Here is a 15,329-nt window from a genome sequence, read left to right as displayed (position 1 = left end):
ATCCCCGCGAGCGAGCGAACGAGCGATCGAACCGAAGTCACCGCTCTGGTAATCCCCGCGAAGAGACATCCACGCTCCGGCGAGTACATGTATCTACCCTCCCCCGCATGTTACTCGCTTTTTATCCGTCGCGATTCTCAGTGTCGGTTCCGTAGTCAATGATCCCTCTCGATTTTTTTCCGGACGCCACAGTGAACATTTAAAGTGAACGTGAAGATATTGGAACGATCGAGGAGATCTTAGGAGGCCGTTGCCGGTGGAGAGAAAACGCGAGAATCGCGATCCACCGAATATATATTGTCGGTGAGATCGAGGGAGATATCTCGGGGAATTGAACTGGATCAGTGACAGTGCTGGACAAGATACCACGTAGGCCCCCGCACTGACGGTAAGTGTCTGACGTTTCGTTTTTCCGGTTAGTGCGGCAGAAATCGGAGCGTTTTACGCGCTGGAGAAATGTACGGGGAAGAACACCCCGAAAAGAGGAAACCGAAGATTGTCGGCCGCGCGCTTCCGTCGCACCGATGACTCTCGCCGATGGAACAATATCGATAACACCGAAAGCAACCGCGATCGTTTTGCATTGTTTATACGCGGATTTATGGCGATTTTACAAGCGTTTTCTTCGATATTTGATATTTATCTACAAATTCGTCGTTCAACTATCATAAACATACTAAGGCATTTAATGTATCAATAATAAAAATAGACTTGTATCTTGTTTTTCTTACTGTATCACATCAGTATTAATTAATAATCTGTTTCGTGTATTAGCTATTCGATTAATTTGTATCTCATCCTCTTTTTAAAACGCTAATCGTATTATAGGAACTGCAGATCTTAAAATATTATACAAGAAGGAAAGCGAAAAAATTGTTTGCTTATTTGTTTATTAATTATTTGCTCGTTTAAGCTCTTAAGCCATGTTAAAATTGAAATAATAAGAATTTAGAAGAGAAATTGTAACGAGATTTGTAATAAATCTTGCAAACGTAAAATAATAAAGATTTTATTTTTATCATGTTAATTTTCTGAAACTTTTAATTGGGAGAAATTTATAAATATAATTTCAATTAATTTAAACACCATAATTAATCTTTATATTTGTCACTTTCTTTCTGGTGTTGAAATTCCAAGCTTCGTTCAATCGTAGTAATTTTATTGCAGGAATAACTGTACACAAAAAGATGATCGAATAGATAACAATGTGGTAAATACAGGTATCAAAATTTCTAAGAATAATGTGTAATAAATTTCATAATTGAACTATTAAAAGTACACGGAGAAAATTTTATGTTTAAAATTACTATAATGTTGTAGAAGCCGCGGACATCATGACAATTATAAGTTTAAATGCTATAGCTATTTTTTTTTAAAACAATAATACAACGTAATTTTTACTTTTTCATAATAAAAATTGTTTATTACGAAATTAAAACTTGTTGAATAAAAGTTAGTATTGTAAAGATAAGTAAAAAATATATACCTAGCAAATTTTGTATGCGTACCATAATAAAAATTAACTGTTTGCATGTTAGAATATGGCTTAAGCACTGGCTTTTAACAAAAATTACTTTATTTATGTGATAAAAATTAGTATTGCCATAGTAAAAGTTATGTCGGAATCATGTTGTGATGGTCCATCGAAAATACAAGACGTAGTAAAAGTAATTTAAAATTGTATTAAAACTTAATATAAAATTTTCTTCGTGTATACTTACACAAACTCAAAATGCTTAAACATATTATATTAATTACAGTAGTATATTAATTATAGTAGTGTAGATACCAGTAGGTCCGAGGATTCAATTCGCGCGAACGGAAGCACTTCGGTATCGCGGGACGTGGCCTTATAATTCCGTTGACGGAGCCTTACGCATGACGCGTCTCCGCGTCTATCGCCACGCACGTTTTACGGGCTAAACGGCGAGCGCACGCATTGACCAACGCGAAATTACCGCGCGTGTCCACCGACCGCTACGTCGTCCCCTTACTTTAGCGCGTTACGCACCGCGATCACCGTTTATATTCTTTTTTTCTTCTTTTAGAAAAATGCGAAATTTTCATACGCATGTGAAGAAAAACGTGATTTTATATACGCACGTCGTTTATGATTGGAACGTTCTTAATGAGAAAATTTCGCACATTTCGATATAATTCGGATGCTCGCAAAACTTGTGTAAATAATTTCATTGTATTATCAAAACAAATATATTCTTCAATAATATTATTTTATTCGAGCTTATATAGGACTTATCTTTGTTTGTAAAATAAAATAATTCTGCTTCCGGTTTTTGTATGAGTATAAATATGTATGATTGAAATGATTTTGTAGTATAAAGTATAAAATTCAATTTCTCTGTTTAATTCTATCCTATTTTTGCTCTCAAAGATCTACAACGCAGGAAGAAAAAAATTAATTACTTTGCATTAATTGACTCAATATTATAATATAATACATCACCATAATTTTATTGCACATAAATACGATTTCTTTTAATTACGTGTAAATTTTATAGAAATAGTTATTTTTTATTTCTCTTGATTTTAAGACTTATTGAATCGCATTTTATTTTGCTTGAAACAGGAATATCTTCTACTGAGGAATTGATTTTTAATTTATCGACGAGGATTTCTTTGACAGGAAATAAAGCGTCGCGACATGATTTTCACACGACATTGGGATGCGTTTTCCCGGTGGTCTCGGACGGCTTTTTCTCCCTCTCGCGTGCAATCGCGCGTTTGTGTCGCGTCCGCGACGATGCGTTTAAATGATATGTGTGTGTAGATATATATATACATATATATGCGAGACGAGAGTTTAGACGAGGTAGGCAGAGGGGTTTCCGGCGAGCGTTAACAGAGTAACAGAGTGATGTAATGAGGCCCGGAAGCAGGCAATTTGCTGCCCGCGGCGGCCACAGTTGCGCGAGACAACCTGCCCGGAGTACCTTCTTCTTGATATCGCGGTCCAGCCTTCTCCGTATCGGACACCTGACCGAAAACCCCGCGGAAAGTGATGTCGTGAAAAAGCGCGAATAGGGAAAACAATACTACGCGGCCATCGCGTGCGAGTGCGTGCGAAGGGAAATCGTCAACGCGCGCGTCGAGGAGAGTAATTATCTCGTATGATGAACGCGCGGCCCGCTGGCACAACCAGTTGTTTTGTTCGATATAATGAGTGTGAATTATACGCGACAATGGACGTCGTATAATTGGCATGAGATACAGGTTTCTGAATCTACGGTATTGGAGATTCAGTTCATCTCGAGATTACGCTGGTTTTAACTTTTGGTAACTATAAAATATTAAGAACCGTCGAGAAGAAAGGTACGAAGTGATGTAGCAAAATACTTTTTTAATTTGCACGTTGTCATCACTTTTTCATTTTAAAAAGAAATTATCTTGAATTAGATATCTTACAATTAAAATTAATTTTAAGGCTCGCACTTATTGCGTTGTCAAAATATTTGCGGGAATTTTATTAACTTTATCAGTATCTACACTGAAAAAAATGTCTGGTTGAAAATGGACGAATCAGAATTTTCTGGTTAAATTTATTAGAATTCTAGTTGAGAATTTTGATTGATACAATATTTCTGATAAAATCTACTAGAACTTTTATTTTTTTTTTTTTTTACCAGAATAATTATATCAATCAGAATTCTAGTTATCTCGATTAGAATTCTAGCAGATTTAATCAGAAAATTCTGATTCGTCCATTTTCCTTCAGAATTACTGTTTGATCCAATCAGACTATTTTTCTCAGTGTATAAAAATTCAATAGTAAAAACTAAAAAGATGAGAACCGAAACGATTGATTGAGAACGGCACACTGTAGTACACTATAGTAAATAAATTCTCAGTAGCGTAAAAATGGCGACCGCCCAAGCAGTCCGCAGACTACAGTATCTCCGACGATCGATCGCTCGATTCGGCTTTTAAACTGTCAGACAGAACCGCAAAGACAATCCGGCTGCGCGCTTATCGTGTCGCGGAACAGCGTGACTATGTGACAGTTTTGTGATTAGATTGACCTCAATACACGTTGGACATCCGGACGTACCCACAAGAGTGCTTTTATCCTTAACCATCCCGATCGAATGTCAGCGAATGCTTCGCGATAACAAGTGAAAAAGACAGCATCTTGTCTGCTGGACTCTGGCGGATGATTCACAGAAAAATGATGTTTGAACGATCAGCGCAGCAACAGTGAAACGTGTACAGGTCCATCGCGAAAATTGTCACGGTGATCGAAGGTAAATAAATGACAATCGAAATAGATAGAGAAAAAGTCACTTTTTATGATTAAGATAACACTATCGAAAGAATTTCAGGAACCTATCATGGAACATGTCGGAATGGATTCCGATCGGAATTATTTCGTTTTTCTTAGAAAACACAATAGAAGTTTAAGGAATAATTTAATAATTCCGATCGGAATCCATTTCAAATAATTCTATAATATGTACCCATATTACTAACATATATTTCTATTAGAAATTCACCTGTCTTTAATTTATGTCGTTTTATGTATACACTGAAAGAAAAGATTAGCTGAATATGGCATAACATTTTTTATTTTGATATCTCATTGAAATCCTATAGATACTGACATTGCGGATAGGATAACGCAACCAAAAATTGATTGCTGCAACCAAAAATTGGCTACTGCAACCAATTAAAAACGCTATGCCATATTTTATCATCTAATTTACTGCAACAGCCAGTCTTTTTTTTCAATGTAGGAAAATATAAATATACAAAATCAACTATTTAGTGTAAAATTTTTTAAGTAAAGTTTTACAACATGTACCTAGATCATGTTTAAATCACGAATACGAAAGAGCGGAAATAAGTTTGAATATAGATTGTTTTAAATACTTTTTATGCAATATAAATCAATATAAATCAATTTATCAATTTTAATGAGAAAATGATAACCTTAGAAATAAATGTAGCTATTTAGCTTTCTATTAATAACTAAGGTCAAATAGAAAGCGAGTCGATAATCTGTGTTTAAACACATATATGAAAAGTTGAAAATATCTAGATACATAATTCATATTTTAAATATTAATATTATCTCGTATGATAATTTTCATTAGCTACACATTTTATCTGTCTAGAGACTAATTATTTAAAAATATTATGATAAGAGTTTCACGTGTTTGAGCGAATCACACGTGGATCGGTAACATCGTGCGGCATCATTTCGTTTGAATAATGATTTATGTAATACGGGAAGGGATAGCGGAAGTGGCAGATTTTCAAGATTAGACGGAAGCGGACTCGCGATAAACGACAAGCTTCAATATTATATGTAGGTAGTCTCTTATCTCCGCGCTCTTGGCGTTGCGGAATTGCGGAGAGATACGATCGTAACGAGTCTCATGCAAATTCGATTGTGGATCGCTTTCGCAATTTTGACGACCATAAGTTCGAGGCCGCGCCGTCGATGAAATGTAGATGATAGGCGTCCCGGCATGTTTTCTAGATTACGCGACTTCGATTAGAAACGCTCCGTTGTTAACTATTACATGATATCTCCCAAATGTATGTTTCTAGTATTTGCAGTGCCTCTTTTCGAAGCGTTATAAAGAAAACGATAACAAAATGCAAAGTATCGCATATAATTCACGACATATATACAAAGATTTAGTAAATACATTGTATCATGTACGAATTAAAATAAAACTGTAAAGAAAGCGTCTTCTATTTGCATTTGTAAATTAAAGTCCGCCAATAATTTTATGTAATTTTGCACAAATAATTTTATAAACCAATTTTTACCGAAATACCTATTTTTAATTGAAGCGAAATATAGCATCTGCGATTAGATAAAGAAGACAGTTTAAGCTAGCGTCTATGAAATATTAATTCTTGTGGATTAATAGCGTATTCGACGTGATCTTTTGTTCTTCACTAACAGATATCGCACCTAAAATGATGAATAAGAATGCTAATGTAATAAACGTTTTCCTGATGGTGTGCAGCTTTGGTTGATTCATGGCCAGCTGCAACCGAAGGTAGACGTATATGTATATACCTACCTATTAAGTGTTATTTTGACCGGTTAACCCGGGAACACACGTACGTCATAAATGATCCAACGATAAAAGCTTAAAAAAAATGATTGCATGACAAAACCTTTATCTTATCTCTTATGGAATAAGATTCCAAGACGTATTACGTTTAAGTAATTTTAATGATAAGAAGATATCAGTGATTAGGAGAAACAATAATTTTAGTTGACTAATATTAAAGAATATTTAAATGGAAAATTCTTCAATATAAAGTCAAATATAACAAAAGTCAATAATTTGAAGAAAAATTAAGAGATACGGTTTGAATATAATAACTGAAAGACATTGGTCTTTCAGTGGGATTGTAAAATGAGAAATATTCGCGCATACATATAATATGCTCATCTATTTTAATTCGATCATGCCTTTACCGGATGTTTCAAGGGTCCTTTAATGATCCCAACTGTGGTATCTGCATGAGTATAAGTGCTGTCAACCTAAAGTAACGTAGGCTTGCTTCACTCGACCCTGCATTACATTTTAGCCATGTCCATTTTAATCAAAAGAATTTAATAACGTGAAACGAAACTTCTATTTATTACGATTCATAATAAAATTCATTTTTTCTCTAGTTTCAAGTTTACATCAATAAAAAATGTCATACTTATTATAATGACAGCTACTATTAGTTGATGCATACAGCGACGTGAACTTCATTTCTGAGAGTTGCAATGTTAATATTCAGCAGGAAGTACTCAATTGAACGAAACGGAGTCAACGTCGACATACAGATGTTTCTCATTGAGACTTCTTCCTAATATGTAGCTGAATGAAAGAATAAAATTGTTAAATTTTTTTACGTCCTGCGGATACAAGTATGTTCCTGAAAAATGTCAAAATAAAAGAAACTATACTCGCGTACTGTTTAAGGACTTATTATCGAGTTGAAAGTGGATTATACCAATCAATCGAAGTCTGTCCCAATATGACAATCTGGTTGATCATGGCTCTTTCTAGCGTTCAAGAAGACAATCTTAAATTGCAGGGGCTCTTTGGTGATGTACGACAGCGCTAGCTGTTCGTACGCAGGTGCGCTCGAATTAAAGGGAGCCTCCGGGGCCGGAGCCGCGGCCGCGGCCGCCGCTGGTGTAACCGCGGCCGGCGTTAAACAGGAGAACTGGCCGTACCGCGGCCTCACCTGCGGCAGCACCTTTCAACGACTCAAGGAAAGCGTCGACAAGGCGAAGCAGGCCCTCGCCGATCGCAGTGGTTACCTGGCGGGTGCGTTTTCGCCGCCTCCGCGCGCCAACCCGTCCGCCATTTCGCCCACCGCTTCCATCACCGGTAAGCGAAGCTCTCCTCTTAATTCTCTATAATCTCCCTCCCTTACATTGATAGGAAACACCCTCGAATGGCTTTTTTTATAAAAGGAACTGAGACTTCCAGCATTGGTCTGAGCTTGACATTTTCATGCTCTTTGAAAAGATGGATTAAGGCCGGGGTTTATAGTCCGTTCTTGTTTTAAGACTATCTTAAATAATGTTTTATGCTAATATGGCTCTGTAATTTGTTTATATGTTAAGACTGTGCTTAAGATATAGCCTTAAATATAGAAACCGTTTATAAATACCAGCCTAAATAACACATTTTTATAGAGGGTAAGTGTAATTTAAAAAGGATAATTTTTTCTATGACAATATTGTTCAAAATGTATAGAATATTTTTTAACATTTTTTCATACGATGATCTGTTTTCGAGTTTTTTCCGTGTATATCTCAATTAACACTTATCCGTTTATATTACTCATATTTCCGTTACGATTAAACTATGATTGCGACATTAGTGTCACTATTTTCTCTATCACTCCGTTAATATTTATGATGAAAATCAAAAGTTTTATATTCCCGTAGCTATGTAAAAAAAAAGGGAATGCTCAGTTCCTCTTATATAAAAATTTTTCAACTAGTAAAAATATTAATACAGGAATGAGATTATTTTCATCGCCAAACGGAAAGTAGGCAGGTGCGAGCTATGCACGAAAGTGCAACTTTTGCGTGGCGATGCGAAATAGTTGCCGTAACACCGAGCGTAAAGTCACGCACGGTACGTGCGGAAAGACATGCAACCTGATTACGCGCAAGTTTATCCCGGCATGCATAAGTGCGGAGATACCATCGATCGGTTCTAATATACGTCGTGATGACGTAATGCGGTTAATGAGAGTAAAAGCCCTTGCTATTTTCCCACATTGATAAGCAATACACGACGCTAAGATTTCGTTAAATCGCGAACACGTTCTGAGAATCAGCAACCCGCGTATTCATGTCGTGCCGATAAATGTCTGTATATCTAATTTTCATACGTAATTATTTTTTAACATAATTTTTAGCTTTATTTTTTGTGAAAAAAAGAAACTATAGAAAGATTATTTACAAAGTAACGATAACTATTTATATTAAATATTCTCACAAACTTTTCTGTTATACTTCTCGATAAGAAAAAAGAATATTATTATTCGCCTATCATAAAACTGCACAAAAAGAACACTTTTGTTGAGTTACGTAAAAATTTAGCTAGATAGTAGATTTAAAGATACCAAAATAATTACGTACGATGCTTATAAACGTTGGCGACAATGCTGTGAAAAGTTTTAACATTCTAACAACAATTTAAGCGGTCTACATAATTATTTTGAAAATTATTTTGTATCTAGCTAAATTTTTTTAATATTTCGGCAAAGCCATTGTTTCCATGTGTAATATCTGCTACATATTTATTATATGTCGAGAAATTGCTGCGATAATTTTTGCTTGTGCTATAGAAACAATAAAGGCCATTGTTTTGTCGATTGAATCTTTGCACAAATAGCAAAATCTAATTTGTAATATAAAGTCACCGAGTTAATTGACTCGTCACTATTTTCTCAAGCAGGATCGAATTTATATCGAAAACGTAGTGAAAACGCAACGTGGCGTCTCGCCTTTGATAACGGTGCGATATCTCTTTCCGAAATCATTAAGAACCGGTAAAGACGAGCGTCACAGTGCGATACCCTCTCGTGCCAAGAGAAACGCGAAAAAAAAAACCGGGGTAACGATCTCGCGCGCGATAATTTGTCATCCGGCAGTAGTAGCAGCCGGCGGGCGGCGGGCTGACTGTTGCTCTTCGTTGTCGCCGATTTCCGATTGCTTTTTTAAAGCGCCGGTCGCCGAGGACATTAATTACCCGGCCAGTGTAAATCACGTTATCTACCGCCCACGCCCGCGAGGGCCGTGAGGAGACGGTGAAACGGAAGGGGAGAGAACGACGGAGGAAGAGGAGAAGCAGGAGGTGGAGGAGGAGACGGAGGAGAACGAGGTGGATGAGGAAACGGAGGAGAGGATCGGGGAGGTGATGTTCGAATACGGCGGGGGTCGTGTTGCACGATGCGATGGTGTTGCATCGCTGCCAGCCGAGCAAAGCGCACGTCGACGACTGCTTTCCACGGCCGCAGCAATATCCTGCTCGCCGTTCCCGAAATTTATCGGCGACTCGCCCGAAACTTTCGTCTCGTCCGGTGGCTGCGTTTAACGGTGCGACGTGGTCGCCCGCATTTACCTATGGCGATCGATCGATCTTCCCTCCTCCTGGATCCCGATCGGGGATGCCGGACCGCGCCGCACAGTTTTTCGCTCGCGCTCCGTAACACGTTTTTCGTCGCCGCTGGTTAATTCATCTCGCGCCGCGACAGCAAGGTCACTGAAATAACCGGCTGAGATAACGTTATATTATTCAATAACGTCACACACAATACGTGGTCCACATAGTCACGAAGCGAAGTCCATTAATTTGCAAAATGATACTCGTGGTATTCTTTCAGTCGATAATTTGGTTGTGATCGTAATATAATAGTTGTGATATTTAAACATGTAATACTAGTCCACAATTGATGAGACTGTTATTATATGTCAGTTTCACTAACACTAAGAGTACATTCCATTTGGCGCTTACTGTGCTTATGAGCATCATTTGTCCTTGTTTAATATTTGACAGCAAGGATGAAATAATTTTAAGAGTGGTGTGAGCAACAAATGGAACGCAACTTAATTAATTTATTAGCTTATGTTATCTTTTCTTTACATCGCATCACGTTTCAAAATAGAAAAGTAAAATTGATTTTGTATCACCGTTATTTTTTAAATTAATCCCGAATAATCAGATTTTTGTTATATAGTTTTTAACATTTTTTTTTAATGCAATTACACTAACTGCTCTTATTATATTATTATGCGACAATAGATAAAGTACAATTTTTAAAACTTTAAATTTAAGATTAAAGATAAAATTAAGATGAATATAGCATATATAACGTATATTACATATTATATTTATAATATCTTACAAATACTTCAAAGACAAGTAATATTCTATGCATCGTAATTCAACATTGGATTTTATTCTTTACAACTCTTCAAATTTTTTAATCATTTTTACCATATCGCGACAATTTATCCACGGGATTCAATTCAATCGTACATTAACCTGTCATTCAGCACGGTCATTCAGTTTAAGAGAAATCTTTAGTCGCGTCTGTGTCTCGAAAGATCGTCTCAAAATTTTGACGGGACTCGTAGGGTTCGAGACAAGATGGTGGGTCGATGATGGCGGCGGGTAGTTGCGAAAATGTAGAATGACGAGGGAGGAGCGGTTACAGGGTTAGCCGGGAGCGTATCCATGACGACCGACCGCCCCACGTACCCTCCGAGATCCCGGATGCTCCCCTCGGCATCCCAGCATCCCTCCCTTTCCTCCCCCTCTTCCCGCATGCTCCCTTCTCACTCACCCACTGCTACCCCGCGATTCACTCCCTACGTTTCGCCATCCCGGGCAACCCTCTACGTCCACCGGGTTTGCTCTATCTTCCCCTATCTGTGGCCCGCTCCGGGGGATGCACGGTTACTTAGATTTTAAGTCGAGCCATTTCGTGCCGCGTACCTATACCTAACTCGGCTATAATTCTCGCTAGATACAGACGTGCCGACAAAGGAGTTGGATTCTCCGCGAAATTTCGGCCCTCGCTCTCGCGCGCGACGGAATTTCGATGCGAGCGCGAAGCACGAATTTCGCGCGGCACAAAAGCCTCGCTAGAATTAAAACCGTTGACTTCGTTGAACTCATGGTACTCCGACGTCGTATTTTAGCTGCACGGTAATTCTCCAGTAATGGAATGTCGAGTTGGAAACGGGCGAAACTTGGTTATGAAATTTACTGTAATTATAAACGGTAATTATAAATTTAGCAAGGAACAATTCTTGAAAAATGAAATGTTGAGATAGACATAACTAAAGTAATTGATTATTAATATTATTGTATACAATAATTTTTTAATAATTATTGGATTGGACGAGTAGATTTGGAAAAGTATTGGCGAATGTTGATTGTTGGTCGCGAACACTTCTCCAAATTCATCTATCTATATTAATTATTTCAATAGAAGAGACAAAGAGAAGGATGTAGTTGTTAACGTTAACACTTGACCATTTATGTGATTTATGATATATAAAAATTATTACATTTTTTTTATATTAATAAAAAAATTATTAGAGTTTAATTTTGTTTTCATGTAGTGTAAAAAATCAGAACAATTAACCGAAGATTAATTTCCGCGTGTTATTTCAGAAAATATCTGCATTGAGATGCGATCTCATAGTAATAATTGAATGTCGAATACAAATATTTTCTGCGTTTATTTCCTTTAACTTGTCACCTAATCTGCACTAGCACCAACAGAGTTGAGGGGCAGCGGAAGTGCCGGTCATTGTGTCAGCATGTCTCAGGGTAATGCATGTATTTAATGTTTACCGGTCGAGCACCATCCCTCGGATAGCTTGTTTGCACACGTAATTGATGTTTGACAAGACGAGGTGACACGCGTGCCGACGTCGTGTTTGTCAGTGCACACGCGTTAACCTTTTTAACATGAGTAATAAACGACGCACATCTATTTCATTAAATCGAACACATAAGGAATTTAACTCTTGCGGTCGTAATTTTATCGGTTTGAGTACGGTAGAGTTTAATTTCTATGACTTTATTTTACTCGAAGTGTACATTCAACGAAATATTTCAAGTTAAACTCACATTAAACTCAAACATAAAATAGAGAAGTTATACAGTAATGTAAAGTTATTTAGATGCTTGTAAAATTGTTTAAATGCTTAATAATCGCAATTTTATATATGCATATTAAATATACTACATGAAGTATATATAATACCATAAAAATAAAGAATAAATTAATTATATTATTGATTTTATAATATTTCAAAGAAAACAAAAAATTTATTTTATTTATTGACTGATTCTACCATATATCTGATAATTACATTTAAAGTGTTCGACTATTCTATGACACCGTTAAAAGTCAAACGACGATCTCAACCCCGACACTTCAGCAGCCTTTAACGGAGGAGTTTCTAAACGGTGATATTTTGTATCGTATGGGTGTAATGTTGCCTCTCATCTATCTAATTGCATGGAATATATTGAGAGAGAATGTTCTAAACGGTGCTACATGAAAGAGAGCTCCACCTATCTACCCCTTGCTATAGAAATTTACTCGTCTATAGACGATAAAATTGATTCTCATTGTTCTCACTTATATTAACCAATGGCATTTAAATGTTAAACGTGAAATGGTACAAAGACTAAATTTTCAGTTTTTTTATAGAAATTGCATATAAAATAAAAAAATGCAAAATATTTGTTAGAATTTAATAACCTCTCACTATCAAAAATTCTCTGTCAGGAAATACTGTGGAAATTAAACCATTTGTGAACTTCTTTTTTATTATATATATTTTAATCTAAAACTTTTATATTTTATTATAATTTAAATTTTTTAATTAATCTTTTGGCAGTAAATGTTTCTTACTTATATATTGTATAAAAAAGTATAAGTCTGTGTAAAATAAGTACATATGTTACGAGAGAAAGTATTATAGGAATGTTATAGGAGAATCTCCTAATTTTTTTAATATCCCATTCTGTTTTTAATATTCCATTCCGTTGTTAAATATATTTAACGATATATTAATCTGGAAGTTTTTGTCACAAAAAGATCGATTCCAAATTTATTAAACAATGTAACAATATAAGAATATAAAGAATTTGAATTTTGTGAGACTAATTTAGGAACATTTTATGTAGTTGTGTCTTAGCGTCAAAGAAGGGAAGATCACGGTGACCGAGACGCGTTGATAATTGCCGGTATCGGTTAACCCAGGGGGTGGTTATGGGTCTCGAACACCCCATACTACAATCCGACGACCCCCTCGACTTCTCTCTGCGCGTGATCCCTTTTGCCCTTTATCCGTGAACCTCTGCGAGCCCCTTCGCTTCCGCTACCAGTGGCACCGGTAACTGCGACTAGTCCACCCTCTTTCCCAGCGTTCGGGGGTGACTAAGGGTCAGAGAATCGTAACTGTCTCTCTTTTAAAAAATGGAAGGAATACATTAAGGACCCTCAGACACGAGACGAGGCTCGACTTCCGCTCCTGTACAGGATTTTTCCTTGGACCAGGCGCAAATTCTACCCTCGAGAATAATTGGGCATACTAATGGATGTGCGGACTTTTACATATTATAAGACAGTTTAATATACACTATACACGTGCGAATAATTGGTCCAGGAATATTAATAACTAAATTAATGATTTTAATTTTCTCAAATGTTTGACCTAAAATACTTAAACATTAAGCAATATACAAAAATTTTAATTAAATTTCTTATTCTCTTTATCTTTTAAATTAATTTAATTTTAACGATACATGAAATTGTAATTATATTTCTGTTTATATACATATATTATATAGTATTTTTTTAAATTTTATTTTTGAATTTGATACTACACACAGATTATATATTTTACATACTTTGTCGGTAACGAAATGTTATACACGTTTATTCTTATAATTTTTAATTTATACTGTAGAATCTGGATTAACTTATTGTGAGAATGAACTTATGAATTTGGCTTGCTTAATGGCGTTATCAACGATTTTGTTATATTTTGTCAATATTCATTGTCATCGAACCATGAGGTATATCTTGGATTTAATGTTCTACAACTACATATATTCGTCGTTGAATACTTAGCGATATCTGACTGTTTAGCGCAAATCTGTGATCTACCTACTGTTGACTACATTTAATTGATATCAAGGCCTAAACAGTGAAGATCAATGTTAAATTTATTTTTTCGGCGTTTTACTTTTATGATTACTTACTTATGTGAGTCTATTTTGGTCAACGGATATTTATATACAATTTAGTTTAGAACTTTGATAATGACCCGAAGGTGGTCGAAACATTAGTTTTAGGTAGACATATATTTTTATTTTGTTTTATTTTTGTGTTTAATATCAACGTTATTGGCTACGTTGGGAAACGTCGCTCGGATGCCTCCGATGACGTTCCTGAAAGCAGCCGCAATACGTACATACATTAAAATTTGTTTGTTTTAGCTCTATTCTTCATTTAATTTCTTCTATTTATTATATAGTATACACATATAATTTTTAAAAATATGTTTGATTTGTTACTCGTCTATAGAAAATTATCTCATTTAAGAAAAACTACATATGTAATTTATTAATTTTAAACACACAATCGAGAGATATAACGATTATGCAGATAAATAATGTATTTTCACTATAAATGATAGTTTATCACTCTGCTTATTCTTCTTTTCTTCTCCTCCTCTCTCTCTCTCTCTCTCTCATTCTCATTCCCTCAGTCTCTTTTCCTTTCTCTCGTTTCGTGTCGTTCAGGTCGATCGCGCACGACCGATTCTGGTATCCCCGCGGGGTTCCGTCTTTCTGCTCGCGCAGTTCTCCTACGGCTCGTTGCAGGCCCCGTGACTAATCATGATAGTTCCGCTCGGGAACGGCGGGGACACACGACTCTCGGTTCCGGTTCCGGCGCGTGCTGTCACCCCCTCCGGGACCCTCTCTGTTCCAGCGTCGACTGCCTGGCCGCTACCCCCTGGCGCTGTTGGCAAGCCGCCCTCCCGCGCAATTATTGCGCTTTGCAACAAAGAACGTATAGCGCGCGGCTTTGAAGGGCCAGGTTGCTCCTACCGCTGCCTTATCTTCGCGGCAGGACCCTTCCTTCGGTTCTCTCGCTTCGCAAGTTCTTTCTCTCTTTTTTTCTTCCCGATATCAAACGATCATTGGACGTACATATATCTGACGATTATGTTTCCATAGCACGTGCATAATATCACCGAAAATCGAAACTTGAATTACCAACAATTAAAGAGC

At 36.5% G+C, this 15,329-nt stretch overlaps 1 protein-coding gene across 1 annotated transcript in view; it reads left to right on the top strand.

Annotated features, from left to right (window-relative positions):
- Positions 1-15,329, top strand: part of Ets65A (DNA-binding protein D-ETS-3) — a 64,508-nt gene that overhangs the window by 7,135 nt on the left and 42,044 nt on the right. The window contains exon 2 of the mRNA XM_018516046.1: positions 7,072-7,370. Coding sequence (XP_018371548.1) covers positions 7,072-7,370 — 299 coding nt within the window. The remainder of the gene's footprint in view (positions 1-7,071; positions 7,371-15,329) is intronic.

The sequence above is a fragment of the Trachymyrmex cornetzi genome, unplaced genomic scaffold (assembly GCF_001594075.2).
Source record: "Trachymyrmex cornetzi isolate Tcor2-1 unplaced genomic scaffold, Tcor1.1 scaffold61, whole genome shotgun sequence".
In the NCBI taxonomy this organism is placed as follows: domain Eukaryota; kingdom Metazoa; phylum Arthropoda; class Insecta; order Hymenoptera; family Formicidae; genus Trachymyrmex; species Trachymyrmex cornetzi.
Note: the sequence above shows the minus strand (reverse complement) of the source record. Positions and strands in the feature narration are given on the sequence as shown.